Here is a 27,515-nt window from a genome sequence, read left to right on the forward strand (position 1 = left end):
GGCCAGGAGGGCGTGTAATTACACAGCTCGAGAAGCCAAGCTTGGCGCTCCCGACTCTCCTGGAGATCGTTTACCTTTCAGCCACCCTCACTCGCGCGCAGATGCCAGCCAAACGTTTACTTTTCAGCCCCTGGGGGGAGGGAAGAATCTCCAGAGTTGTCCTTTGGCGGGACCGGCTGTTTCGCCCGGATTCGCTCTCTCTCCTTCGACGGACCTCTCTCCCCTCAGCAACCTTCCCAGCCAGCGCGCCCCACCTAATCCCCCATTCCTCCCGCCCGGCCTGCCTACAGCAGCTGTCGGGTTGCCCCGAGCGGAGGCGCGGCGCTGACTGGAAGCAGCCCAACGGGCTGGCAATCGAGGGAAATCATTAAGTTAACACTCTATCTAATGTCCCTATTGTCTGCCGGGGAGGCCTTGTTGGAGAGCCCCCTACTTCACTCCACCCCCTCCCCTCCAACCCGAGAAGCCAGGCCCGAAAGCAGCGCTCTGGCCTTCCTCAGTTCTTCAGAGACCGGAAGAATCTGATCGGCTCGCCCCGACGCCACCAGGGCAACCCCTACCCCAAACTCACACCACACATGGCCAGGGAGCTGTTGGGGCGGTAAGACCCCTCTTTGGGGAGCACCCCTTGCTCTTGATCTCGATCTGTTCAGTCAAAAAGAAAGGAAGGAAGGATGTGTGTGTCTTCCATCTCACTCCTAAGGCCCTTGGACTTCACTGTCCTCTCACTTACGCGTCAGTGCACTGGCTGCACAGCTTTCAGGTGTCTACTCAGAAGGGAGTCCCCGCTGAGACCACTTTTCCTCAGAAATCAGTCCCACGGTGTTATTTCACAGGAGGCTTCCTCCCAGGTAAGTGGGCATAGGATTGCAGCCTAAGCAGGCAGGCATCCGATCAGGTGATGCAGTCAGTGCTCATCACTTTTTCAAAATGTTACTGTTATTTATTATTACATTTACGCCTCAATCTTCAGGTCACTTGCCCTCGAGCAAGCTGATGAAGCGCAGTCGGATCCTGCTCATATCTGTGCTGTTTTCAGAGCGACTTAGTGTACTTAGGATTGCAGCCTTAGGAGTACTCCAGCTGTGGCACACAAGCTGACGCTCGCATACTATAGGTCTTTAAAACTAGGTACTCAGAAGGATTTCGACGGGAGTCCTTTGCAAGTAAGTAATGTTCGGATAGGATGGCAACTTCGATGGAACTCCGATCCCGTTGAAATCCGCAGCAGCCTAAGTATTTTACCTCAAGCACTTAGGCTGCGGCCCAAAGCATACTTCCTTAGATGTCAATGTGTAGGAGATTGGGAGAGGGGTTAGGCAATACCCTTGGAGCGAGGATGACATAGCACGCAGAGAGCAAAAGAACACAGAATCTAGATAGTTTAGGACCCCTCTTTCCCACACCAAGGCAATTCACGACCAAAACGAATTTTCCCATTACCTTGTGGAAACAGAACAGAAAAAGAGGGAAGAAGAAGAGGGAAACCTTCCCTGTGTGGTAGTTTTAATAGTTTTTTTTTAAAGGCATATTTTACATTTGCGAAGAAGCGCAACTTACGGCCGGATCCTAAACATGTTTATTTCAACGGACTTCCTTCCGAGTAATACGTTTTGGGTAGGAATGTAGCACTCCAACCCCAAACAGGTCTCCTCGGAATGGGCTTACTCCCAGCTCAGTGGATGCGGCGGGGATGGCAACCTTTTGGCTCTCCAGAGGTTGCTGGACTCCCTGATGCATTGGCCAGGCTAGCTGGGGCTGATGGGAGTTGGAGTCCAACAGCATCTGCAGGGCCGGCGCTCCCCCATCCCTGGATCCGGCTTCAGCTTTAACCGCTTCGAAGATGAAGATGCTGGTGGGACATTATTCCAAACTTGTCTTCTAAACACGGCTGTTGGTCTTTGAAATGTTGCTGTCTGGTTTTAACAGCCCGATCCTGCACACTTTCTTTTGGCAACAAGTTCCAGGGGTTGTAATGGTCGCAGGTGGCCAGCTAAACACGACCCAAAAAACATTCGCAAGGACTCGGGTCCTCGGGAAGGCGATGGATGGCGGAGATGATCGGCCAACAGACGGTGCTTGCCTGTGTCAGTTTCGGCCTGTTGCACTTTCGTTTTCTTTTAGCTGAGTGAGGATCCGGCCCGCTGACTTGGAGAGGAAGGACCGTCAGCCCCTGCAGGACTTTCCGGAAGGCTAAGAATGTTTATAAATGTGGGGTGAGGGAGGATTGGGTGTGTTGGGTCTTCCGACACAGAAGATGAAGGCTGAAGCCAGCTGCATCCCTCAGAAAGGAAAGGCAAAGCTCCCGTTTGATTTGAATGGGTCCATAAAGCACTGGTTGCGCCCCTTAGGACTGCGCAGTATGATCCTAAGCATGCTTAGGTAGAAGAAAATCTCAGAGTACGATGGGGTTTATCCTAGCAATCCGACGAGCTCCTGGAAGTAAAGCCAGGAGAATAAAAACATAACAAATAAATTAAATCCATGCAAGTTTGAATCAGAAGTATTAACGGAGCTACTTCTCAGTCAGTTTGCAATCCTATACACACTTGAGTCCCACTGAAATCAGTAACACTTGATGGCTCTAATGACTACTAGACCAATTTGAGTTTTAGTAAATTAGGAGAGTTTGGCTTAGTGCAGCTTGCTCAGTGCTCTGTGCTGCACGGGTGTGATTTTACCTGAGAGAAAGAGAGCTTTTACCTTGCTTTAAATCACTCCGACTTAGACTTGGTTTCAAAATAAGAAAGGATTCCTTTATTAATAGAAATACGGACTGGATAGGAAAGGTGCTACTTCTGTCTAGCTAAGTAAGTTGGAGGCTGCTGTGGCCATGTTTGTACATAGGCCCTCATACTAGAAGAGAGGAGACAAAGAGAACATGGCTCCTTCTCCTCCGGTGGTCAGCAGAGAAGAGGGAACAGGAAGGCAAGTCAGAGGTGAGAACAGCTCACTGAGACATACCAGTTTACAAGGAAGGAAGAGGGATGGAAAGGATGGGTGCAGGTCAGTGGCAGTCTAGCCACTAGGAGGACTATCTCACTATCTCCCCATGCAAAGGGAACCAAATGTCACACTTCTAGCAACACTTACTTGCAAGGCAAGATGCACAGACTCAGGCTGCAGGAGAACTTAGGGTGGCAACCCTGAAGAAATAGAAATGTCTGTTTCCAGAGGTGAAGTTAGGTAATTTTGGACTCTGGCCGTAATGGGTTTAGCGGTCAGGGGGGTCAGTGTTGTTACTGTCACAATGTGATAAACCAGGCCTGCTGCGTTTGGGGGCCTTTCTGTGGGGTGAGTCTACAGACTTCTGCCCCGAAGTCCTGCCCTGATGGCATGATGGTCTAATCCCTTCCTCCAGCTAGAACTGCTGTGGCTACACCTGCAACATTTTTTTTTTTTGCCAGCCTCTTGATCCAAGCAAATGTAGCCAGGATGAAGAGCTTGGTGCTGACAGTGGTGCAATAAGGTAATGTTACACTCTGGACTTAAGGGTTGTACAGGGCCCCCTCTTTTTGGAGGGCCACGTGTATTACTTCAGTTGTGCAGCATGCAATTAACAAGGATCTTCTCTCCCACCCTCACCACTCCATACTTTGCAAAGGCTTCTACATGACTGATGTGTTAGAGGAAAAAACAAAGTTTGCCACCCTGATTTAAAAGCAAAAAGTACTCTGTGGCTTTGCACTTTAAACTCACTTAAATCATAGCACCCTCATGAATGCAGGAATAAAATGAGTTTGCATCTGTTGCCCTGATGCTACATTTACTTGGGAATCAGTACTGTTTTGCTGCAGAGAAGAGTAGTATTTTTAAAATAAAATTAGTGGTCTGAGTGGAACTATGCACATGCTTAGCCGGCAACCTCTTGACTATAACATTGTAGAAGAAGAAGAAAACTGATGCCAAGGCCTCTTTGATGTTACCCTCTTCATCTGCTACTCTCTGGGTGACAGGGTAGTCAGAGAGAGCCAGTCTGGTGCAACAGAGTGTCAGACTAGGATCTTGGAGACCAGGGTTCAAATGCTTTCTCAGCCATGATGCTCTCTGGATGACCTTAGGCCAATTGCTGTTTCTCAGCCTAACCTACCTCATGGGATTGTTGTGAGGGTGAAACAGGGAGGGGGTAAATCCTGTAGGCCACCTTGAGCTCCTTGGAGGCTAGGTGGGAAACAACAACAACAACAACAATAATAAAGGCTGGGTTGTGGAGTCCTGGACGTCAGCCTGAAGTCCAGCACCAGCTGCACCACAAGTTGGTGGAAAGGAAAAAGTAGCCCTCCTTATCACAGCTCTGATGTCGATCACTTAATTTATGCCAGATTGCTTATTACCTTGTGCCCCCCCCCTTTTCCCTCCTTTGCTTTCAGGCCGGATTTTAGACATCCCATGTAAAGTGTGTGGAGATCGCAGCTCTGGCAAGCACTATGGCGTCTATGCCTGTGATGGGTGCTCAGGATTTTTCAAGAGAAGCATCAGAAGGAACCGGACTTATGTCTGCAAATCTGGAAACCAGGTATATGAAAACCCAGTCTCTCCTTCCCCTCCTGTTTGGGACCAAACTATTTATAATCTACTGCAAGTTTCTGGTGCTTTTGTGTCTGACACTGAACCCTTGGCCACTGGGCAATGGCTGCAGGTGTGGCCAGAGGATGGGTTGCCTCACAGTCCCCACAGCCTTGCGTGCCTTCAGTTAATACCTTAGAATCTTGAGTGGGTTAAGATGGCTTCTCTGTTTTGGAACTGGAGGAGCTCAAAACAGGCAGGATCCTCAGAAGAGCCTCCGAGAGCATCTGCGGAGATCAGGAAGGAGAAGGGCTTAACTTGAGCTGGATACAGCCTATCCCTGGGCCAGGCACTTAGGGATGCAATAATGTCATTGTAGGACCTGTGCTGCTCAGCACAGCCAGCTCCACATTTGTAGTTGGAGGGCAGTGGGACCGAGGAAGCAGCCCCACTGATTTCAAGGGAAAGGAGAGCTGCTACCTCTTCAGTGGGGCATAGGGGTGCGTGGTAGGGAAGCCACTGCAACAGGGAAGCTAGTCCCATATGGGCAGCAAGGACACTCGGAAGGAAGGCAGGGTTAGGATTGAGAAGTCGGTAAAGAAAAGGAGAAACTCATTCTGTCTCTCTTTCAGTGATAGGGAGCCTGCGGGCCCTGGTCTACATTCATGCGGCCCTCCACTGGACAATCCCTCTGGGAACTGTTTTCTTTTCACCTTGTACATTTTGTGTATGCATGATATGGAGGGGGGGATATAGAAAAAAGGCTGTTGTTGCACCTTGGTGAGCCTGAAAAGAAGACTTCCCATGAGAGATGTTAGGGTACTGGTAAAATGAGCAGTGTTTAGCTGAGCGTAGCTTGCTGAGTGTTTCTGTGCAGAGCAAGTGTGTGTGGCTTACTGGAGAGAAAGCAAGCATTTACCTTGGTTAAATCTAGCAAAATAAGAAAAGACTACTTTAGTAATAGAAATACATGTTTGATAGGACAGGCTGTCCTAGAGGAGAGAGATAAAGACAACAATGTCTACTCTCCTTTGGTTGGTCCAAGAAGGAGGAAGGAGAGGATGGAAGTGAGGTCACCTCCCTGAGATATCAGTTTACAATGGAAGGAAAACAGGTAAACACAGGAAAGGATGGCCAGTCTAGCCAGCTGGAGGGCCCTCTCTCTATCTCCCCTTAGGAATGCAAAGAGAACCCCATAGGAGAGCAGGACAGGGTGGGGAGTGGGGGAGAGGTGAACTCACCTGAGATAGACAGAGAGATTAAAGGAGTGGGGGTAAGGGAGGGTTGAAAAGCAGAAACAGACAAGAGAAATGGAGGGAGACAGATGGTGGGATAACACAGAGAGGGGGGAAAGCAATGCAACCCTGGGAAGTTGTAAACCGCACCCACTTTTGGTTCTGCCTCTGCCCACATTTGTCTTGGGCATGGAATGGGAGACTAAAACAGAACATGTTGGAATGCATGAGGTTCAACTCCAACTTGTGGGTTGAGGCTGCATGGGGCTAAAAGGGGTAGCTAGAGAGGAGACCTCTTGGTTGCTAGGCTATACCTATCTCTTTGATCTCCTGCTGTCTCTTCCTTCCTGCTAGACTGATATGCAAAGGATGTTGATCCCAGTTCCTTCCCTCCTTCCCAGTCTTCTTCTTTCTCGAGAGGGGAGCAGACATCTTTCCTTTGTCTCTCCCTCTCATCCAGCATGAGGGCCAGCACTGGGATCAGTGCTTGCTGCTTCAACATAGCTAGTTAGCTAGATATAGGAATCTTTCCTATCAAACATGTACTTCCAGAATAAAGTAGTTCTTTCTTATTTTAAAGCTTAAAGTCTCTATCTGACTAATTTGCAGGGAAGGTAGAATCTTAGCAAAGATTAAACACACACACATAAGCTCGCTCAATACTCTCCGTTCCGCTACGCAACTCTGCAGGGTCCTATAGGTTATTGGGCCCAGCCTCCTATAGAACAAAGGTTCCCCACCTCACTCTACTTGGATGCCTTCTTGACCAAGGCAAGGGCTAACCATGAAACTGAACAAAGAAATAGAATGAACTGCGCCACTTCAGACTCCAGGGGATGGATCTCAGTTCTGAACGCTCCCCAATATATATATATATATTTAAAAGGTGAAAGAACTCCCTGCAAATAGAAATCTAGTATAGCAGGCTGGGCTGGAACATTACTCTCTGTTTTAACTTGCAGGGAATTTTATATTTTTGGGGGGGGAGTTCTCAAAGGAGAGCATCCAATCTGCAATGGTACAGAATATTCTACCACTTTAGGAGTCCGTCTCTATCATGTAGCTCCTCTGGAACCTTACACCAGGCCAGAGAGAGCCTTTTCTCCTTATGCAAGTTGCATTTGTTGTTTTCCCTCGCTGCTGCTAAGTCCCCTGAACCTAAAGATCCTGGAAGATTAATGGGAATCAATGCAATTCTCCCCTTTTGCTTCACATTTAGGGTGCCAATCTCACTTTGAGCCAAACTTAAGCCTTCCTTTGTAAGAAACCATGCAGCATTTTGGAGCATTTAAATGGGATAGTTGCAACATATTTTTAACGTAAATCTCAAAAACATCCAGATTTTGAGCCCTCTCCCCCCTCCCCCATGAAAGTCAAACAGCCTTCCTACAAAGGAGAAGAATTCTTACAAAATCAATGGAAGGATTAGAAGGAGTGGGCGGGCTCCAGAACAATCCCAAACTCATTGTAAAACAAGCTCCTTTAAATACTGGGCATTTTTGCATTGATTACACACACACAGGCTAGTGATCATTTCAATTTCTACCACACACACACACAGAGAGAGAGAGAGAGAGAGAGAGAGAGAGAGGAATCAGTGGCTGCAGACCAACTGATTCCTGTTGTAGTCTTATGCACACGTACTAAGAAATGAGTCCCATCGGAAATAAAATGGAATTTACTTCTGAGTAAATATGCATAGGATCCGGATGCAGATCTTATACAAAATAACTTTATTTTCCTCTGCATCCTTTGGCCACTTGGAGTGGGGAGTTGAGGACAGGAGAAACCAGCTCTGAACAAAGGCAGGTTTACTTCCCAGTAAAAGTGCACGCGTTTGGGCTGCAAGTCCTGTTCCATTCGGTGGGAAGGGTAAAGTAATGGTGGCCATTCACCCACAAACCAGGCCTTTAAGAGATGTGTGATAATCAGATTTACATGAGTGCAGCTCCCTTCCACCTCTGGGAGAGCAGTAGCATGTGGAAGCTAACTCCATCTGAAATCCATGGAGCTTACTTTGCCAGGAGGCTGGAGGGACAATAGTTCAGAGGCATAGCATGTCGGAAGTGGGCAAGAGCAACTCCTGTTTGTTCTCTGCATACTTGAGGGGAGATAGAAAGAGGGTCCTCCAGCTGGCTAGACTTCCCTATCGTGACCTGGGCACCTCTACCTATCTTCCTTCTGTGTAAACTGATACTCTCAGGGAAGCTGATCTCACTTCTGACCCTCCTTCCTGTTCACCCTTCCCCTCCCCCCCCCGAAGAGAAAAGACATCTTTTTTCTGTTTCCTGAAGCGTGAGGGCAATGTCCCAACTTGGCCAATGCTGCTCCAACTTAGTTAGCTAGAACTAGAGTGCTTGCCTATCTACTATGTATTTCTATGAATAAAGTAGCTTTTCTTATTTTTACAAAGGTTTAAATCTCATTAATTTAAAAGCAGGGTCAAGGCCTGCTTTTTCAGGTAAATATACACTCACAGACACACGCAGTACAGAACGCTGAAACTCTGCAAAATATACACACCTGCTTTGCAAGTAGAAGATCCTAGGTTCAATCTCTGGCAGGGTTAGGAGACTCTTGTCTGAAATCCTTGAGAGCTGCTGCCAGTCAGTGTAGGCAATACATGGAACCAAAAGTCTGACTCAGTAAAAGGTGGCTTCATATGTTCCTATTACTGTATCTTGGCTTGCAACTCTAAGCACACTGTATGCCTTACCTGCTACTGTTAATAGCCTCAGATGCTCCCACAACTGCAAGGAAGCAGGTGATTAAGGCTGCAGTCCTCAACAAAAGGAAGTCTCACTGAACTCGGCGGGGCTTGCTTTAGAGAAAACATGCACAGGATGCTGCAAGTGCTTTCTTTTGTGCCGAGTCATGAAAAGAAGCAAATAAAGCAGGGATGAGGACCCTGTTGCCCTCCAGATGTTGTTTGACCCCAACTCTCACCAGCCCCTGCCAGCATAGGCAATGCTGTAGAATGATGAAAGTTATAATCCAGAAACATCCACAGAGCCACAAGTTCCCCGTCCCTGAAAGAAAGCAGTGGAAGCGATATTTTGGAGGGCATTTAATAACAGAAACACTTCATTTTGATGACTGGTATGAGAAAATGGCTTTTTCAAGTGTGTTGCTTGAGAAGCCAAAGGATGCTCTAACGTGGGGGCACTTTCAATTATGTTACCCTGTACTGCATATGGATTAATGTTCTCCGGCTGATATATCTGATACTATAGTTTAACAGTGAAATAAGTAGCGGGCAACTTCACTTTTCTGGATTTGATGCCATATTGATAGATTTCAGAAGTGAATGCGGGGCAGCTGAATCCAAGGGCACAATCCAGTTTACCAGAGTGTCTACTCAGAAATAAGACCCATTGAGTTCAATGTGGCTTACTCCTGGCTAAATCAGTCTAGGACTGCAGCCTCTGCCTCTCTCCCACTGAAATGGGACTTAGCAATGCTTAGCTTTGGCTAGCTTTTGCCCCAAGTTTTTACCAAGGTTGAACCCTTAAATTTCAAAAAACAAATGCACACACAACCCTTAACATATGATGTATTCTACACATCAAATCGTAATCACAGTTTCAGTGCAATCCTATGCACGTCTACTCAGAAGGAGGGGTGTAGTCATCCAGGGTCTCGGGGGTCTTAGACTCCTTACTTTTTTGGGAGCAGGGTCCCTATATCTCCAGCACTGTACAAACCAATCAGCATGAAAGGGGAGTGTGCTAGCCACTGAGAAGAGTCTTCTGACTTGCTTCCTTGTCCTTTCCTGCTGACTGGAACCAATGAGAGTGAAAGGAGGTGAGTCAGCCACTGAGAAGATTCTGATCAGTAGCTAAGACTCTTCACTTTTATTCTTAACATCTGTTGTTGTGGGAGAAGGCATTAATAAGGATCTTCATTCTCAACCCAGCAGCAAAAAAGGAGGGAGGGGGCATGGCTGTGACTATCAGGAAAGGACCCTGCACTTCTGAATTTGCCACTACAGTACTGCTCAGAAGTAAATCCCATTGAGTTCCATGGTGCGTACATGTTGGAAGTGGGGCAAGAGCAACTCCTGTTTTGTTCTTTTGTTTATGTTCCAGAAGGGAGATAGAGCTAGGGTCCTTCAGATGGATAGGTTTGTTTACCTTTACCTGTGATGCTCTGACTGACTTCCTTCTGTCACTAGATTGTGACGTCTTTAGTGAAGCTTACTTGCCCCTCCTCCTTCTGCCCTTTCCACTCCTGAGAGGAGACAATCTTTTGTCTCTCTCTCTCTCCTAGCATGGGGCTAACTCTCACACTGGGGCGTTACGCCTCCAACTTAGTTAGAACTAGGTTTGCCTTTCTATCTACTATGTATTTCTATAAATAAAGTAGCTTTTTCTTATTTTACTAAGTCTCAAGTCTCAGTGATGCTGATGCAGGGTAAAAGCCTGCTTTCTTAGGTAAACACGCGCACATGCTGGCACACTCACATTTCAACATCTGCTGTTACTCTCTGCTGTTGTTGTGTTGCTTTAAATGAAATTAAGCACACAAATTACATACAGCAACAGTACAAACAGGTGAGTGGATATAGGACTGCAGCCTTAGTCTATGAAGTCCATTTAGAAGTTAGCATTCAGAAGTTAGCACTGCATTCCTAGGGTTCAACTCTTGAAAGTAATGCCAGAGATTTTCTTTTTCTGGAAGCCACGTTGTCTGACATAAAAGTCATAGTCTTTATCTCAGAGGCATGTGTGCTGACTCTGCGGAGCAAAATGCACTCTGTGCATGCTCCAAAACATCCCTTGTTTATTCTTGTTCTAGCCTGAGCCTTGAGATTCTAAACAGATCCAGTGTTGGTGAATCCCGAGGCTGAAATAATTGCCTGAGATGAGGATTATTTATCTGAACTCTGAACAGTTTGGAGCTGAGCTTCCTGGAAGCATCTAGCTGGTCACTGTGCTAAAAAGGATGCTGAGTTTATGGGCCATTCAGGGGCGTAGTTGTCTGGGGTCATGGGGGTCACAGACACCTTACTTTTTTGGGAGCAGGGTCCCAGCCAGGTCCCTATGTATGAACCAGTCATCATTAAAGGGGAATGTAGTAGCCAATGAGAAGAGTCCTTATCCTTTCCTGCTAATTGGATCCAATCAGAGTGAAAGGAGGTTAGTCAGCTACTGAGAAGACTCTGCTCAGCAGCTAACACACAGCGTCCCCTTCCATGCCGATTGGCTCCTAGTGACATCTGTTGTAGTGGAGTGTGGACTCAGAGACAACAGGGAGAGCCAGGGAGATTGTTGCGCTGTGTGTAGTTTGTGTGCTTAATTTCGTTTAAAGCAACACAACAGCAGCAGAGTAACAGCAGATGTTGAAATGTGAGTGTGCCAGTGTGTGTGTGTGTTTGCCTAAGAAAGCAGGCTTTTACCCTGCATCAGCATCACTGAGACTTGAGACTTAGTAAAATAAGAAAAGCTATTTTATTTATAGAAATACATTGTAGATAGAAAAGCATACCTAGTTCTAACTAAGCTGGAGGCATAACCCCCAGGTGTAGCGGTTAGCCTCATGGCTTGGAGAGAGAGAGGCAAAGGGATGTCTCCCCTCTCCTGGACAGTCGGAAGACAAAGGAGGTGGAAAGGGCGGAAGGAGGAGGGGCAGGTAAGCTTCCCTAAAGCCGTCACAGTCTAGCGACAGAAGGAAGTCAGTCAGAGCATCACAGGTAAAGGTAAACAAGCCTATCCATCTGGAGGATCCTAGCTCTATCTTCCTTCTGGAGTACAAACAAAAGAACAAATCAGGAGTTGCTCTTGCCCCACTTCCAACAGAGATGAGGGAAAATGGAAAAAGGTGCGTGGCTGTGAGGGGGCACAGTGTCACTATCATGGAGGGACACTGCACTTCTGAATTTGCTACTTCACTCCTGGCTCTAATGCAGCAAGACTCTGATCTTGTCTCATTAAGACATGTAGAACATGAGCTTGCGCGAGGCGCCTTCCCATTGGCCTGTGAGGGAATAAACACAACCAGAAAGATCGAATCCTGGGTCAGCCGCTTCCTGTTTGCTGCGGAGTAATTAGAATGCCGGCTCTACCAGTGTTCTGTCCGCGGCTGCGGGGTGAGCCGAGTCTTCTTCAGGAGTCGAACTTGTTCGTTTTCGCGGACAAACAACAAGGGGCCTGAAAGCCCAAAGCAGGTGGCTGGTGAAAGCGAATGTGAAATTCTGATCTGGCCTCGTAGATCTTATATTTATACCTCGTGGAGCAGGAGTTCAGTTTAGTTTCCGGCTCAATTCCCTAGATAGAATTCGATTTCCTTCTGGAAAAAAGATCTCTCTGGGACTCCTGAGGGCCGGAGTACTTCCTGCTCAAATGAAGTATTCGAACAGGAGAGGCGAGAGAGCTATAGTTACCACACTATTCTTCGCCACCGCTTCTCTCAGTGGTGGTCCAGGGTCCTTGAAAGCATGAGCCGGAGCTCTACCGAGATTCAGGATCAACTCTTTATCTTAGGCAGTTAAGTCGGTATTAGTGGGACATATATTTGTTTATTTCTGTTTACATACTAAATTTACACCCGGTCTTTCCCCGCCGAAAAGGACTTGCTTACAGATATTCCAACCAGATACGCAGGGCTAAACATCTTCGCTCAGAAGACATTCTGATTCTATTGGGACTTATTCCCATAAGTTTCCACTAGGCTAAATCTACCTTTCAGTAACCAGCTATTAGAATCGTTAACAATTTGGTCTGTTTCTGCTTTTCAATTTTCATAACAACAAAAAGAGCCGTCACGTTCCTCCTTCCCTTTCCCCTTCATCACATCCAGTTTTAAGCCGGAGTGATTAATGTTTAACAACGGCGTCAGACCCCAAAAGGATGGGCGTTCTCTTCGATCGAGCGATCTAGCAAACGGGGAGGAAATGTCCATAGTTGTTTGATGGCATTATCATGTAGACGCGATGGATGATGATTTCACCACCGTTTTATTCTGCCTTGGCCTTTGCATGCTCCTGCTCAGTGACTAGCTAAGGCAGCAAAGAGGCGGGCCATTCAGTCCATGATGACTGCAAAAGCCCCTGTGGGGCTGCAGGATGGGGAAGAAGCTGGGAAGGCGCGCCACCGGCAGAAGGGCGCGAATCAGGATTACGGAATCATATGACAAAGGCGTGACTTGGAGGCTCCAAGTGGCAGGGAGCTGTCTCGGGTGCTGAAGTCCATCTAGAACGAGCCCTTAATGCTTATGGTCCCCCAAGCTTCCTCAAGCAATTTCCCTAAACTCCGGGGTGGGCATCCCGCTCCTTTTTGCTGCTCAAAATCCGAAATAGATTTGGTGTGAAGTGAGAGGGGGAATTACTCCAGAGGGAAGAAAGGGTCGACACATCTGAGTAGGATGACCAGGCACCTTCCTATTTCAGAATGTCCTTATTGAGATCCACTTTTGGTTCCTCTTTCACGAAAGGACTCTCTCTGTTTTAGGGAGGCTGTCCGGTGGACAAGACGCATAGGAACCAATGCAGGGCATGTCGGCTGAAGAAATGCTTGGAAGTCAACATGAATAAAGACGGTACTGGTGCACCCTTCCATCCTCACCCTCCCCTTCACCAGGGAGAAATTGGACAGTGAGCATAGACAGTGATTGTGAGAACCTTTGCCCAGAAAATGGATCTGTCCTTGGGGTTCCTATCAGCATGGACAGTTTCGCACACTTTTCTCCCTAGGGGCCCTCCAAAGCAGCTGTATTTTCACTTGACAGAGGTAGACCTCTTCATCCAAATCTGTTTCAGAGTCCCTGCTTACAAATAGCTTTCCACAATCGCTCCCAATTTGGATCACCACCGCTGATGAGGAAAATGGGTATCCAAAATGGCATGCTTAAGGGTGCAATCTTACCTAGGAGTAAGACTAGTTGAATTCAGTGAAACTGACTTCCAAGCAGACATGAATAGGAGTGCATAAGAATTCAAAGTGAAGAGCTTCAAGCTGCTCTGGTAGGATCATATATCAGGAAACTGAGAAAAGGACCATTTATGTTGACTCAATACTAGCAGCTAGAAATCAGTTTTGCACCCAAAGCAAAACCTGTTAAATGTCTACACTGACATGTCCCCAGAATTCTAAACAGCCATCCTTCCAGCAGGGCACTATTTCACCTTATCCAGGCATTTGAAACACAGGCTGATCATGCAAATTCAGCTGCCCCATCCAGTTGCAGCTCACTATATATGTGCAAGCTTGCATTGGGTGCTGCTCCCTGCAGAGGGAAAAAACAATTCCAAAGATCTGCCTTCCACACACAAATATTAGCTATGGATGCCACTGCACATAGGAAAGTCAACATCTTAATGAGGGATGCTGAACCTTTAGTCTCCCAGATGTTGTTGGACTAGAAAGAGCATTGTCCCTCCCCACTGGTCATGCTGGCTGGGGCTGATGGGAGCTGGAGCCCAATATCTGGAGGGCATCAGATGCAGGTGTGGATTGGCAGGGACAGGATGCACATGTATATCCGGAGGAGGATCATCCAGTGGGTTTCTCATTGTTGCTGCATTAGTGTAGATGAAAGTGTACACCGTCCTCTCCATGAAGAGATCCTTGTAATCAAGCACTGCTTTTCTCCACTTGTTTGAAGTCACAGTACATCTTACTGCATGAGTATCTCTAAATTGGGGGTTGTATGTTTTACTCTTTCATATGCATACTATTAGCTTGATGTGGGGCTACAGAAATAAGAGATTCCTTGTTACTCATATCAGAGTTATAATAAACAATATATATTTGAATAATGACCACTCAAAGAGGAGAGCTGTCGTGTTTTGTGATTTTCCAGTTGTTTGTTCCCTATACTTGAAAAATGTTCATTTCTTTTGAAGACTAGCGAGACCACTTAATTTGTCTGTTATCCGGTCTTGTAAGCAGTGTTTGTCTCTTTATGCATTCTGTATGTCATGTGCCCACTGAATACTTGAATCAGCCTCTAGTCATAATTTAAAACAGGTACATATCACTGGAGATCTGACACTGGATATCACCTGCCACCTCAAAACAAGCTCTTTGTTCCTGCTGCCCTCTTTCACACTTCTTTCACTCTCTAAAGTTCCCTTGTCTTTCTTTCCATCCTTCTTTCTTGCTTTTCATCAACAGGTTTTCTTCTGTTCCTATATGCGTTTTTCCCCTAGCCAAATTAATGTTTCACTTCCCTCACAGAAGTTGTACCATATATTACAATTCTATCTCCTTTTACTCTCAAGAATTAGAATATTTATGAAGATGTCATGACATCACAGCAGGTCAGCAAATGCTGAAGTGGTGCTCAAAAATAACAAATAACCACCAGCGTTTAGCCTCTTTATACATGACTAGAGATGGATTGCACAGCTAATTTATCCCATGAGATGTTTTCTGTGGACTTTAAAAGGATCTTTTTTTTTGCAAGTTCCAAGCAGCATTCTAATACAGGTTTTTATTCTCAGCTGTTCAACATGAAAGGGGGCCAAGAACTTCTACAATAAGGAAACAAGTCGCTCTGTATTTCAGAGGACACAAGGAAGATAATGGAGCCACACCACATTTCCCCTCTGCAGCTCTACCTGCCCCAGCTTTCTTCACTGCTGTTACGCAGCTGGAACCTCATAATCTAGAACTGGCTGCAGTTTCTACAACTTCTGAAAGACAAACCTTGGTGGGCTTGGCTCAGCCAACTCCAAAGGTCAGCTCCTTTTTTTCTTATTTATTTGGGGAAAATGCAACATTATCCTGATAGACTTCAGAAAAAGAATTCAAGCCTCATCATATTGGTTTAGAGTGAGGACTTTCTCAAACTGATCCCTCACCCCATGTGGATTGTGCAGAAATTAGTCCCTGACCTGTATTTGTGGAAGTAAGGCCTTTGCATTGGAGTAAAACTGATCTTTGGAGATTGACAGTGCTATTCTGTGCATGTTTACTCAGAAGTAAGTCCCATTATGACCAGTGGTGTTCACTTCCTAGGAGGCCTATTTAGGATTACAGCCTAAATTATTTACTGTGAGTCCTAAATATTATGCATGATCATGAGTGACATGTATGGCTTACTGTGAGGGATCAAAGGGTCATGTCCTGCAAACTATGCCATGTATTGTTTACACTTGCATACTAGCAATTATCTCATTAGTTCCAAATTGTGCTGTTATAGATAGTTCCAAAGTAGACAGAATGCTTTTAGGATGGAGCATAGATGGACTATCTTTATTCTTACTATTATCATGCTAAGTCTCCATCCCTTAACGTATGGAGAAACAGTTTCGCATTAGGCCACTATGCCAAACTTGGTGCTGGGGGTCCCATCCCAAGCATAGTGAAGTCAATATCCCTCATCAGGACTGAAGACCAAGACAGATGAGATGCCAGTTTAGAGCTGTTGTTTTAAACTGGAGGTGCATGGGGAGCATTGACATATTGCCTCCTGCTGGGGTCATTACGGGTCATGATTTTACTTAATTATTGCTGCCAGCTATGTGAGCATTTGAAGATACTGTACCGTAATATCATAAAATATAATACAAAATTATACAAATACATTTAAAATCAAGTTCAATCAAGCAGACTGTAAGAATAGTTACAATTCAACAAAGGCCATGGTGAACAAGAAAAGTTTTAGGATGCACCAAATTTGTATCAGTTTTGTATCAGTCACTGCATACCTTTTTTTGGGGGGGGGACTTATTCTCTTATATTTATCTATCATGGAACCAAAGGTGATGTACAGGTGGGTTCCCAGATAGTCACCAATCGAGGCGCCAACAAGGTCCAGATCTGCTTAGCTTCAGCAAGATGATGGTTTCTTGTGCTTTCATGGAAGGCAGTATAAGACAGTACAATGTTGGCAGTGGATTCCATATTGTGAAAAAACTCCCATAATAGTTATACCTGTACTGTAAGCTTAGTGATGGATATGATGGGACATTTTCCTATAACATAACATTATTTCTGTAACCCATTGCTGTCTATTCCTGCCCAATTTTACCTCTGAGGTCTGATCTACACATGCACCAGAATAAGAGAGAGGATACAATTTTTTAATGCTTCCCTATAGAAGAGAAAATCTGCCTGCAAGAAGAAAATGAGCACACGGGGACAAAGGTTCTGTCCTAGGCCTTCCCTTGTTGTGCTGTTTTTCTATTTACAGGGAGAATGTTATGTGAGTGTCTTAAACCATCCTTCACCTGTAGTCTAAATGGTATAGCTTATTCTACTAAAACTTCATTCTGTCGCATCGGCAGATTTAGTCTGAACATCAGTCATTCTAAACACAGTCTCCAATTACTGATTATGCATGAAGTGAGGCACAGCAAGCATTATATACTCCTCCGCTTAAGCAGTCATTCATTTGCACAGTGGTTCATTGAACTGGGTTCCCTGAATATGAAATTCTTCACTTTGAACTCTAGCTATATATTATCTTTTTACTGTCGAAGCCAACAGAAATCTATATTACCCTTTCTGCCAAAATGTTATATCTTTGTAAATCACAGTAATACTTTCTTTTTGGGAGGACCTTCAGATAGCTGGTTAAGCCACTGGCTCCTAAAGCCTTTTAAGCAGATACTTTATCCCAGTCTGCATCTGTCTTGTAATTGTTTTTAAGATGTGCTAAAACTGTTTTGTTTTTAAGATTTTTTTTAAAGGTTTTTTTTTTTTGGTGCTTTATCCCTTCTTGCTTGCTGCGATGGGCTCCCTTTGGGAGGGGCAGGATATACATTTTAAAAATAATAATTTAATAATAATAAAGTCTCCCCCCTCATTCTTCTTGTTGCATTTGGATGATACACTTCTTTGAAAGATACAGATTCAGTAATCCAGTAATTCATTAAATAAGAAGTTATTTGCCAATAATAAGCTCATTCCTATTATGTCCTAAAATATTTTGAAACACTACCTTTTAATTTTAGTATCCACATGAAGTCAGTGGTACTCCCATGTATCTCTACGAAGTGGCTACTGAATCTGTTTGTGAGTCTGCGGCAAGGCTTCTCTTCATGAGCATCAAATGGGCTAAAAGTGTCCCTGCTTTTTCTACTCTATCATTACAAGATCAGGTAAGCATTATGTAGAACTGGAGCAGCAAGAGACTGTCCTGATTGTTCAGGATTCATTGAGACCATGTGATTTTCAGTGTGGTATTAGTCAAATGATTGATTAAACTTTTTACTCTATCCAGTGTAGTTCAAAAGGTTCCTCTCAAGACAACATCAAGAACTGTTAGAAGTAGAGACAGGGATGATAGATTGTACAGAATTTTGCCCCACTATGATTTTTCTTGGTGAGTGGGTTCTGCTCATTCTGACAGTCTGACTGTCATATTGAGGATCATATAAGGAATTGCCCCTAAGTCCAGTTGCCTTCTTCTATACGACAGTATCTTGGCTTGCTTGAGTCATCTGGAGCAGGCAGCACAGCAAAAACCCTTCCGCAGAGCATCTGGTCTCTCTTTGTAGCCCATCATGTTCTGTAGTAAGTTGATTGGTTGGGACTTGTGGCTAATAGTCCTGCCCTGTGGTAGGGAACTGAACTGGATTTATTTAAAGAGAGGCAGTTTACAACATTCAGAACCTATTTTTTAAGTGAAAGGCATATCATAATTAAAAAACACCAAGGCAACCATTATCATAAAAGGTTACAAAACACCATTGTAAATCACTACTACCACTACCAGTGCTTTCATTAGCACCCACCTCCTTTCCCACCCACCCCACTCCAAAAACACCTGTCTATTTTCTAAAGGTTTATTGGGGCAAGGCTTGTCAGGCCTCCATGGAGGGGGAGAGAGATCCACAATGGTGGGGCCATCAAAGAGAAAGCCCTACTTCATGTTCTAGCTTGGGGGTGTGCAGGTGACAGGCTTATGCAAGCTACTTGTTCATTGGCACTCCAAGGTCCACCAGCCAGAGCCACGTACAGAATAGTGGCTTAGGGAGGCAAGCATACATTAGAAATAAGGGTACAGGTTACCACAGCCCCCACATGATCACTTGCAGGAATCGGGGGGGCACTGGTAGGCTGCCAACGCAATGTGGACTGCATGGAGGCATCATTTGTATGAACTGGTACCTCCACATGTGGGCTACATGCATGATTGCTGAGATTTATGCACTCAAGATGGCTCCAAAAAGAACACCTGGAATTGCAAAAACCATAGAAGCAGGATGTATGCCTCCACATGGATGTGCCATTTCATACAATGGATCTCCATGTGAGCTCTGTTGAGTCAAGAGTTCAGCAGTGACCCTGTGTGTTCATGCAGAAAAATTGTGCAGGAGCCACTAAGCATCTGAATTGAGGTGGTGTCACTCTTAATCCCTATTGATATAAATGGGACTTCACAGTTTCCCCCTTTAAATTGCCTTGTTTGAAACTATGTCAGCTTAAATTGGGTGCGAGCAATAAGAGCATTAGCACTGGGGGCTGAGGCTGCAACCCAATCTGGGAGTAAATCCCATTGAACCCAATGGAGCTAACTTCTGAGTAGACATGTATTGGATTGCAGCCTTAGTCTGCAACCATACCTACTCAGAAATAAGTCCCACTACTCCATGTAATTGGGGGTAGGATTGCAGCCTTCAAGGAAGTGATAGTCTCTCTGCCTCTTACTGCCATACTGAAAAGGGCACATAACACCTGATTACATTAGCCCAAACACCCCGTCCTCCACAGGCCTCCTTCCCATGCAAATGCACTGCTGTCACCATAGATGATTTCTGTTTAAGGCAAGGCTTCATTTGATTTACCACAGACCTTGCTCTAAAGAACATACCAACTGGGACTTACAAGTAAGGGGGGGAGGGGAACTTTCTCAGAAACAAGAGTCCCATCACCATATGAGGAATGGCTTAGTGCAGATTAAAGTTATCACCGAACAGATCTCTATAAAATAGACCTATTATCCATGTCAGGAATCAGATTATCGTGTCATTTTAAATGAACTGGCTGCATATCTAACATTTAAAATTAAAGGCAAGTTTCATGAATTGTTATGTGAAATTAATCCCTCTTTTAAAGCCCAAGGGTTTCATTAACTGCACCATTATCCTCTCTGGTTTTGAAGACCAGACTGTGAGTTGCAGTTTAGCCAAAATACAGAATGATGGATTTTGGGTTGAACATGTTTCTTATGTTGTTCTCCTTCTTCTATCAAATGCAAATTGTTGTTTCCAAAATCGTAGGCAATAATGAGGAACAGAAAAGAGAGGAGGCTGCTCTTTATGCTGATATTATTGTGCTGTTTGTAACACAGTCATTGCACCTTTACTCAGATGCAAGTTCCACTGAGTTTAATAGGGCTTAATGCTAAATAACTGTTTAAAATACTGCAGCCTTAACCTTACAGTTACTAATGTGTGCCACATAATAAAGTGAAGTACTCTGAAGATGACCACTAGATCTTCTGGATAAGAATGAAGTAAGGATTATTCTTTCCTGACCACAAATATGGCAGCCAGGTAGATGCCAAGTGTGAAAGCAAAAACCTATCTGCTGAGTCATCCTCAGGCCACATTTAGACAGCACAAATGTCAATAACAACTCTTTGAGAAGGGTCTTCCTAGCTCCTCCCTTGGTACTCTGCTGTCTCAGATGAGTCAGCTGAAGAAGACCAGGCCTGGCCTTGCTTGCAGGGCCAGCCCTATCATTAGGCAGAGTGAGGCAGCTGCCTCAGTGGCAGATTCTAGGGGCAGCAGCAAGTGTCCCACCATATCCCCATGTTAGCCTATTTTGCACCTCCTAAGGTAGCCTGCTGCCCACAGCTAGAGCGGAGGATGTTGTCTCATCCCCAGTTCTGAAGTAAGATTCAGCTGCCTGTCCAGTTGGATTCTGTATAAGGAAGAGGTGGTGGTGGTGTCCATCTTGACCTTTGCCTCAGTCAGCAAAGTGTCTCAGGCCAGCCTTGCATGGCAGAGAAGGGACAAGTAGAGTGGCAGGCCCTCATAATTCCCTGAAATGCTGGAGATCAACTTTGTCAATATGGGAAGGTTGACAAGTGTTGAGGCCCAAGGCTCTCTGCGCTTTCAAGAGTCTCAACACCAAGCTAGGAAGGCCACTCCTGGATAATCTTTCCCTCTTTGGCATCCTATCAAAGACTAAAAAACATGTGGCTTTGGACTTGTCCTGGCTATGGGGAGCTGGGGTGGGGCTTTATACCCAGCTGAGCAGCTTTTTAACAGGTTATCTAGCATTACCACCACCTGGTGGCTGAATAACATAATAACCCATTGAAATAGTAGTCAGTGAAACCATATTATACGGTGGGGGGAACATCACTGGAGAATGGATACATAGGCCCAATTCATAAAAAGTACTGTTTCAAGTCTTATGATTTTTTTATTTTTATTTTGGCTGATATGTGACATGCTTCATGTGGAACTTGCTGATCCGCATAGCTGACAAAAGACCAGTATAGAACCAGAACTGCCTGTAGAAACCACAGAAATGGCTTAGCCCAATAGGCAGGGGATGTCGTGGGAGAAAACTACCTGAAACTCCATATCCAGTGTGCAGTGAAGTATGCTGCTTCCTAAACAAACCTAAAGAGAAAAGTCTCCGGACGTTCTATACAAATTTCAATAAGACTTGTGTGGTTGTAATCTGCTTACTTAACCCAATCCATTTGTTCAATTACATTACCATTTCTTTGGGCAAATGTGGGGCTTGCAAAAGCAGAAAGGATGTTTGTAGAAGTTAACTCAATTTGAAAAGTAGGATTTTTGCTATATTGGATTTAGTTCTGCTTACTTGCAATGGCGGGGAAAGAGGCTGGATGGGTAATGTTCATTTTAATAGAGCTTTTGTGCAGGTTTCGCACGTCGACTGTGAGAGCTTTATGCTTTCTTGGTTTTACACAGTACCCCACATCTCAAGCCATAACTTCAAATCAGTACCCCAGCACCAAATATGTGGTGCTCCTATAATAGCCATGGATGTTTTTGATCAAGATGAGAAAGTGATAATTAAAATATTCCGAGCAGGGGCAGGGACGGGAGAAACAGTGCAGGCATTTTAAAGCCATTTTTAAAACAACAGAAATTTACATAGCGAAATTGTTTATCAATCTATAAATTATACACCATGTTATATTGTACCTCTATTGTATGACAGCTGATGCTTTTGGAAGATGCTTGGAGGGAACTGTTTGTTCTAGGAATAGCACAATGGGCCATTCCAGTTGATGCGAACACTCTGCTGGCTGTATCTGGTAAGAATTGCACAATTTAATGACTTTGTTATAGAAATTACCATAAAAATACATTACTGAAAAAAGGACAACATGTAAAGAATAACAAATCCCTTCCAAACAATAGAGTATACCTGTCATTTATAAATCTATATTTAAATGCAAATAATGTTGTTTTGTTGCATTCACGACGGCTTGCATTGTCATTTAAATGCAAATTATTGTGTTTGTTATCATCCAAGAGAAGATTTCAAGCTAACTTTCCTACATTACAGTCAGTTTTGTGTTGAAGCGGATCTTGGAATGTAACAATGGAATAGCTATTGATACATGTGATTTTTTGTTTTTTTTCAGAAATCAATCTATAAACTGCATCCAGATGACCTATTAGTGTATTTATTTCACATGTTTATGTTCCAGGCCTGAATGGTGACAACACAGATTCTCAAAAGCTGAATAAGATTATCTCAGAAATACAGGCATTACAAGAGGTTGTGGCTAGATTTAGACAGCTTCGGTTAGATGCTACAGAATTTGCCTGTCTCAAATGCATCGTCACTTTTAAAGCTGGTAAGGGGAATATAAAAATAGCCTTCCTGGCATATTTCAATAGGCTGTGCAGTACAGTAGCCCGCTATCCTACTTCCAATAGCAGATTACATTAAACATCATGGATTAATTATGTAAGCTGCTGAGCAGATCCACTTCTCAACTGGGACATCTCCAGTGTGAAATGAATAACCATATCCTTGCTCCTTGAGTTGAGCTCTGTTAAAATTCTATAGAATACAGTGGACTGTTTCAGGAAAGCAGTTGCCACGTAGTTAGAGAACGTAGTACACAGAGATCTTGACAAGTCTGAGCAGTGTTGTATTGCAGAGGATATTGGGGGTTGACCTATAAAACCTTCAATAGTCATTTCTCCCTTTTTGTCCCATTGTGAGCTATGGTTGACCAAACTGGCTATCTAAATGCTGCCATCAACAGAGCATATTTGGTCAGTGTAACAGCTGTTATAGCACAGTGGGGAGGAGAGCCTGGCTGGGAGTCCAGAGTCTGAGAGTTCAAATCCCTGCTCATGACTCCTGGGTGTCAAGGGCCAGCTAAAGATCACCCCCACAGTGAGTAGCTCAGGGGTTACATGCCCTTCCACCTGTGTAGCCATGGGCAAGCTCCATAGTTCCAAGAAGCCCAGTAGCCCCCCAGCTGGCAGTTGCCAACAAGGAAGGGGCTGGCTTGTGCAGCTGTGGCAAGCTGAGCAGGCCTTCGCCAGCTGGGGAGGACTAGCCTCAGAGGGAGACAATGGTAAACCCCCTCTGAATACCGCTTACCATGAAAACCCTATTCATAGGGCCGCCCTAAGTCAGGATCGACTTGAAGGCAGTCCATTTCCATTTTCAAGCATTCAGTGCTGGATTCCCAGACACAGCCACATAGGTATAGATATTCTCAGCCCTTTAATGTTCACCAAAGTCCAAGTTTGCGCATCTTGTCCACAATCTTTCTATTTTGGTGGACGTTGGAGGCTGAGATGACACAAGTAACAGCATTGCTTTCATCTGTTCACTGATGCTAATTCAAAATGTAATATTGTTTTATATTTCTTAAAATGATTATCCACTAGAGCTTGCAGGATGGGGTGCATGTTGACAAACCCAAAAGGAAGGATGTCATAAGCAATTAACTGGAAGCAGTTAACCAAGATACTTTATGCTTATTAGTGCTGCTATGGAGTTATTAAGTGATAAAGTGTAACATAGTGGCATTACATTAATATTGACTGCGCTGTTCTGATTAATAAGTGAAGAGTGGCCAATCTGCTTTTCAGTACCTACGCATAGCGGTTCTGAACTCAGAAGTTTTAGAAATGCTGCCGCCATTGCAGCTCTTCAAGATGAAGCTCAGCTCACCCTGAACAGCTACATTCATACTAGGTGAGGACACTAGACTTGAATAATTTTGTTTTCAAACTCTGAATTTGCTGTACACCTGCAGTAAGTTAATTCATCTCTGGCAAGCATTCAGATAAAAGGCTGAAAGAAAGGGAGGGCATTACATTTAAAATGAATACCTGATGAGAAACAAATTTAATTTTTTTAAAATCATAAAAGTTTATAGATTTTTCTCTCTTTACTACCAGATTATTAGCATTTTTAAGACATGAGGGTTGCTTCTGTGGGCTGGCTAAATGAGAGATGGATTTAGTTTGGAATTTTAATATTGTTGAATTTTGTTGCTTTACATTTGTAGAATTTAAACTGATAGTATGGAGGGGTGTCATGTTACCAAAGAGCACAATCAAGCCAAAGTTAAGCACTTAATAGATCCCACTGATTTCAGATGGGAGGGTCTTATGGTTGTGCACAGATCCAGCATTCACTCTGTCTACTACACCAACAGTGGGAAGGAGATAAATTGGAATCTGGTGGAAGAGCTGTTTGGGATTTAGAGTAGGTTGGCAAAGATTTCTGATTCCCAACTATTTAACTATAGAAAACCTAAAAAATCTCCCTACTAAAAAATAATTAGGGGGCTGAAATAAAGAGTATGTGTGCACACACAGGGGGACACCAGGAATGCATTTTGGGGAGAAAATACCGTGAGCAGTTCTGGTACTGAAAACAAAATTCTGGACTGATCATGTGTTCAGAGGTGCCCATATGTTAATTTTAAGCATACATTCACCCAGTGAGTCATTCTGTACATCACTCCAGCTGAGGTTCTAGTTTAAAAAACAAAAAACACAGTCAATCCTACAAGCCCGAAGTCTGTCCACCTCTGCACTGCACCAGACTGGCTCTGGATCCAAGAGTCAGGTTTTTAAAAGTGTACTCTTTGGCTGACGTCTTGATTGCCTTCATATGGCAATCACTCACCAGCATTAATGCTATTATCAGTCTTATTTTATCAACAGCATTACACTTTCATGTTTGCCTTCCAGGTACCCCACACAGCCCTGTCGTTTTGGGAAACTCTTGTTGCTTTTGCCAGCTTTACGTTCAATTAGCCCCTCTACGATAGAAGAAGTATTTTTCAAAAAAACCATCGGGAATGTGCCAATTACAAGACTGCTTTCAGATATGTACAAATCCAGTGACATCTAGACTGACCAGGGGTGGCTATATATATATATAGCAAACAAACTCTACAAGAAGCTGGAGCCTGGAAATGTTTAACCTATTGACAAAATAAACCCAATAGATATGGTTTTGCGGCCTTGAACAGAGTAACTTAAGACCGGGGGAGGGGGAGATACTCTGCTCCACAGAAAAACTGGCTGTGGATTGAACTTGGCTGCTGCTTCTCCTGTAGCAATTTGGTGGAGCCAATTCAATTTTCATTCATAGTTAACAAAGGCTGTGCTAGTCTGTCATTTAGTTGACAGATTTGACAGGGTAAAGAAGGTACTTTAGGGTTGTTGTTTCTTCATACTTTGAAAAATTGGGTAACCAAACATTGTTCTGTTGTAATGTGTCATGAGGTGGCCTTCAAAAAAAAACTTTTTTTCAAAAAAAAGTAGCTTGATGGTGAATGCTTTTTATATGAGGCTACAATGAATACCAGGTTATGACAAACTTTACTTCATCTGTAACATATAACAATAAAGTGTCCTTCATTATGGATTTTTAAGTAGTATGTGGGCAAATACCTTTTGGATTCAATAGGTCATGCCTCCTGTTAAAAAAATGAATGGGTGGCCGTCACACCTGAGTCTTGCCAACATTTCAGTTCAGTTGAACATCTCAGACAGAAGAGCTTTAAAAGATTTGTTTTTTAATGCATGTTAAGTGAAGATTAAACAGCAAAACCAAATAAAATGGAGAGGATCGATACAGCAAACTGATAGCTGTCCCACTGGCATAGTGCTGAAACCAAAGGCAATGGTGGCCAAACTCTTTGTCAATGAGATGTACAAAAAGGTACCTGGCTTACAATAAAACAGTTTTGAAATATCTTACAAAGGATGTAAAGGACGGTTGATCAGTACAAACCTAATACTCTCTAGTGGCTTTTTAAAAACCTCCAGGTTCTAATAAAAGCCTTCCCCTGCCTCTCCCTCTCTCATAAAACTTCCCACCCCTCACAACAACACACACATTATGAGCTGCTTAACTTGATGAGAATATACTTACGGAAAATGTAGGGGGAGTGTTAAAGATAACTGCTGTACTTTTCAAGTTTTTATTTGTTTTAGCAACTAGCACTGAGGAAGGAGAACCAGCACTTGAAGTATCATAGAATGAGTAAAACTTCTCTTGTACAAAAATGGATTAACTGATTTGTGAAGTTAAGGTTGTACTCATTGTATTTACAAAGAATAAAAAATATATTAAGTTTAAACTAGTATGGCCTTTGATTAAATATTACTCCTCCACTGATGCGGCAATTTCTTGTTAGTACATTCAACCAAGGAAAAAATAGTATACTGTTATTTTTCTTTAAAAGTGAATCCCCCCCCCAATTCAGTGAGATCCAGCATCATGACAAATGCGACTTCTGTTCCTCTTCTCCTCCTGCGGTCCCACCCAATTTGAGGGGCTCATGGGGCGGAGGTGCCCTTAGGGAAGGCTACCGTAGAGGTCCCTTGGTACTGAATACTGGCCCGGGCACTTACTAGGAAAGCTGCTTGTAAAGCCTTCTCTTGCCCTTATCAGCAAATAGGTGTATGTATCAACACTGACATCATAAGAGGTATCCACTGTGATGTGATCTATGGCAAGGATTTGTGCTAAACCATGATTTGCATGAAGGGGCAACTCAAGTACCAAGGAGCTCTGCCTTTTGCCCCATCTGCCATTGACACACAGCTCCGACTTTTCACTTGCTCAGGGCAACTGTCTGCAGCAGGCAGCCTGCTCTCGATAGGGAGGCTCTCCATTCAGTTTAGAACTTGGATCACACAAGCCCCTTTGTGCTAATGCTGCCCCTCCATTGCTGCTAGTTATAAAAATGAATGTCACTTCAGAAGGTAATTGAGCAGCTGCTGTTTAAGCTTCCATGTATTTTGAGAAGCCATCTACAGCACAGCACCATTTCAACTCCACTGGGATAGTTCCTTCTAAAGTTCTTTGTATTCTCCTCCATCAAGTTTAATTTATATAGCTGCCCATCAATTACTACCCAGGGAGCTTAAATACAACATATTAAACATATCATTTTAATGAAAGTTAGGTATACTGCACAAGAATTTGCACAAGACAAGGTTTCAACTTTATTCCAAAGTACCATCCAAACACATACAATTTACTACTTCTACTGTATGTGTTCAGATGATTTTCAGGACAGAGTTTGAACTGGCATGTTTGCAACTGAGCAAGAGACAACAGCCTATTAGACCAAAAATGACCATGGAGCATAATATGGTACAGAATAGTCATTTTAAAAAAAAAGTGTTCTTAATCTGGCCACTTACTTTGGGGGAAAAAGCAGCCATGGGGCAAATGTCAGCAGCACTGTTCTGGAACAGAGCATGTCCTGGATTGGAGGCCTGCAGCTATTTTCAACCAGAATGAAGTGGTTTATGCTTTTTACAATGTCAACAGGAGCATATGTCGGTGAAGTCCTATGATGCCAGCCCTGCATAAGTTAATTTCCTCCATG

The 27,515-nt window shown here is 44.0% G+C and overlaps 1 protein-coding gene and 1 long non-coding RNA gene across 2 annotated transcripts; one reads left to right on the forward strand and one right to left on the reverse strand.

Annotated features, from left to right (window-relative positions):
* Positions 1-359: 359 nt before the first annotated feature.
* Positions 360-8,451, reverse strand: LOC133383229 (uncharacterized). Its single transcript, XR_009762218.1, has 3 exons — positions 8,265-8,451; positions 4,701-4,793; positions 360-2,436 (listed from the first exon to the last, which is right to left on the reverse strand). It is a non-coding gene; the product is annotated as an uncharacterized LOC133383229 (long non-coding RNA).
* A 270-nt stretch (positions 8,452-8,721) lies between these two features.
* NR2E1 (nuclear receptor subfamily 2 group E member 1) lies at positions 8,722-26,175 on the forward strand. The gene is made up of 9 exons (XM_061626077.1): positions 8,722-8,863; positions 11,378-11,433; positions 13,190-13,277; positions 15,184-15,419; positions 17,641-17,787; positions 21,839-21,935; positions 22,335-22,484; positions 23,743-23,848; positions 24,856-26,175. The coding sequence occupies exons 1-9, from the start codon at positions 8,722-8,724 to the stop codon at positions 25,016-25,018; spliced, it is 1,185 nt and encodes a 394-aa protein (XP_061482061.1). The 3' UTR covers positions 25,019-26,175.
* The last annotated feature ends 1,340 nt before the right edge of the window (positions 26,176-27,515 follow it).

This window comes from Rhineura floridana, chromosome 4 (assembly GCF_030035675.1).
Source record: "Rhineura floridana isolate rRhiFlo1 chromosome 4, rRhiFlo1.hap2, whole genome shotgun sequence".
NCBI classification, from domain to species: domain Eukaryota; kingdom Metazoa; phylum Chordata; class Lepidosauria; order Squamata; family Rhineuridae; genus Rhineura; species Rhineura floridana.

Excerpts from the sequence above, each read along its gene's own strand:
- NR2E1 (XM_061626077.1), top strand. The coding sequence starts at position 8,722 with ATGAAAGTTATAATCCAGAAACATCCACAGAGCCACAAGTTCCCCGTC. Across the intron at positions 15,420-17,640 it reads TGGCTCAGCCAACTCCAAAG|TATCCACATGAAGTCAGTGG; the intron begins GTCAGCTCCTTT and ends TTTTAATTTTAG. Across the intron at positions 21,936-22,334 it reads CACTCTGCTGGCTGTATCTG|GCCTGAATGGTGACAACACA; the intron begins GTAAGAATTGCA and ends TTTATGTTCCAG.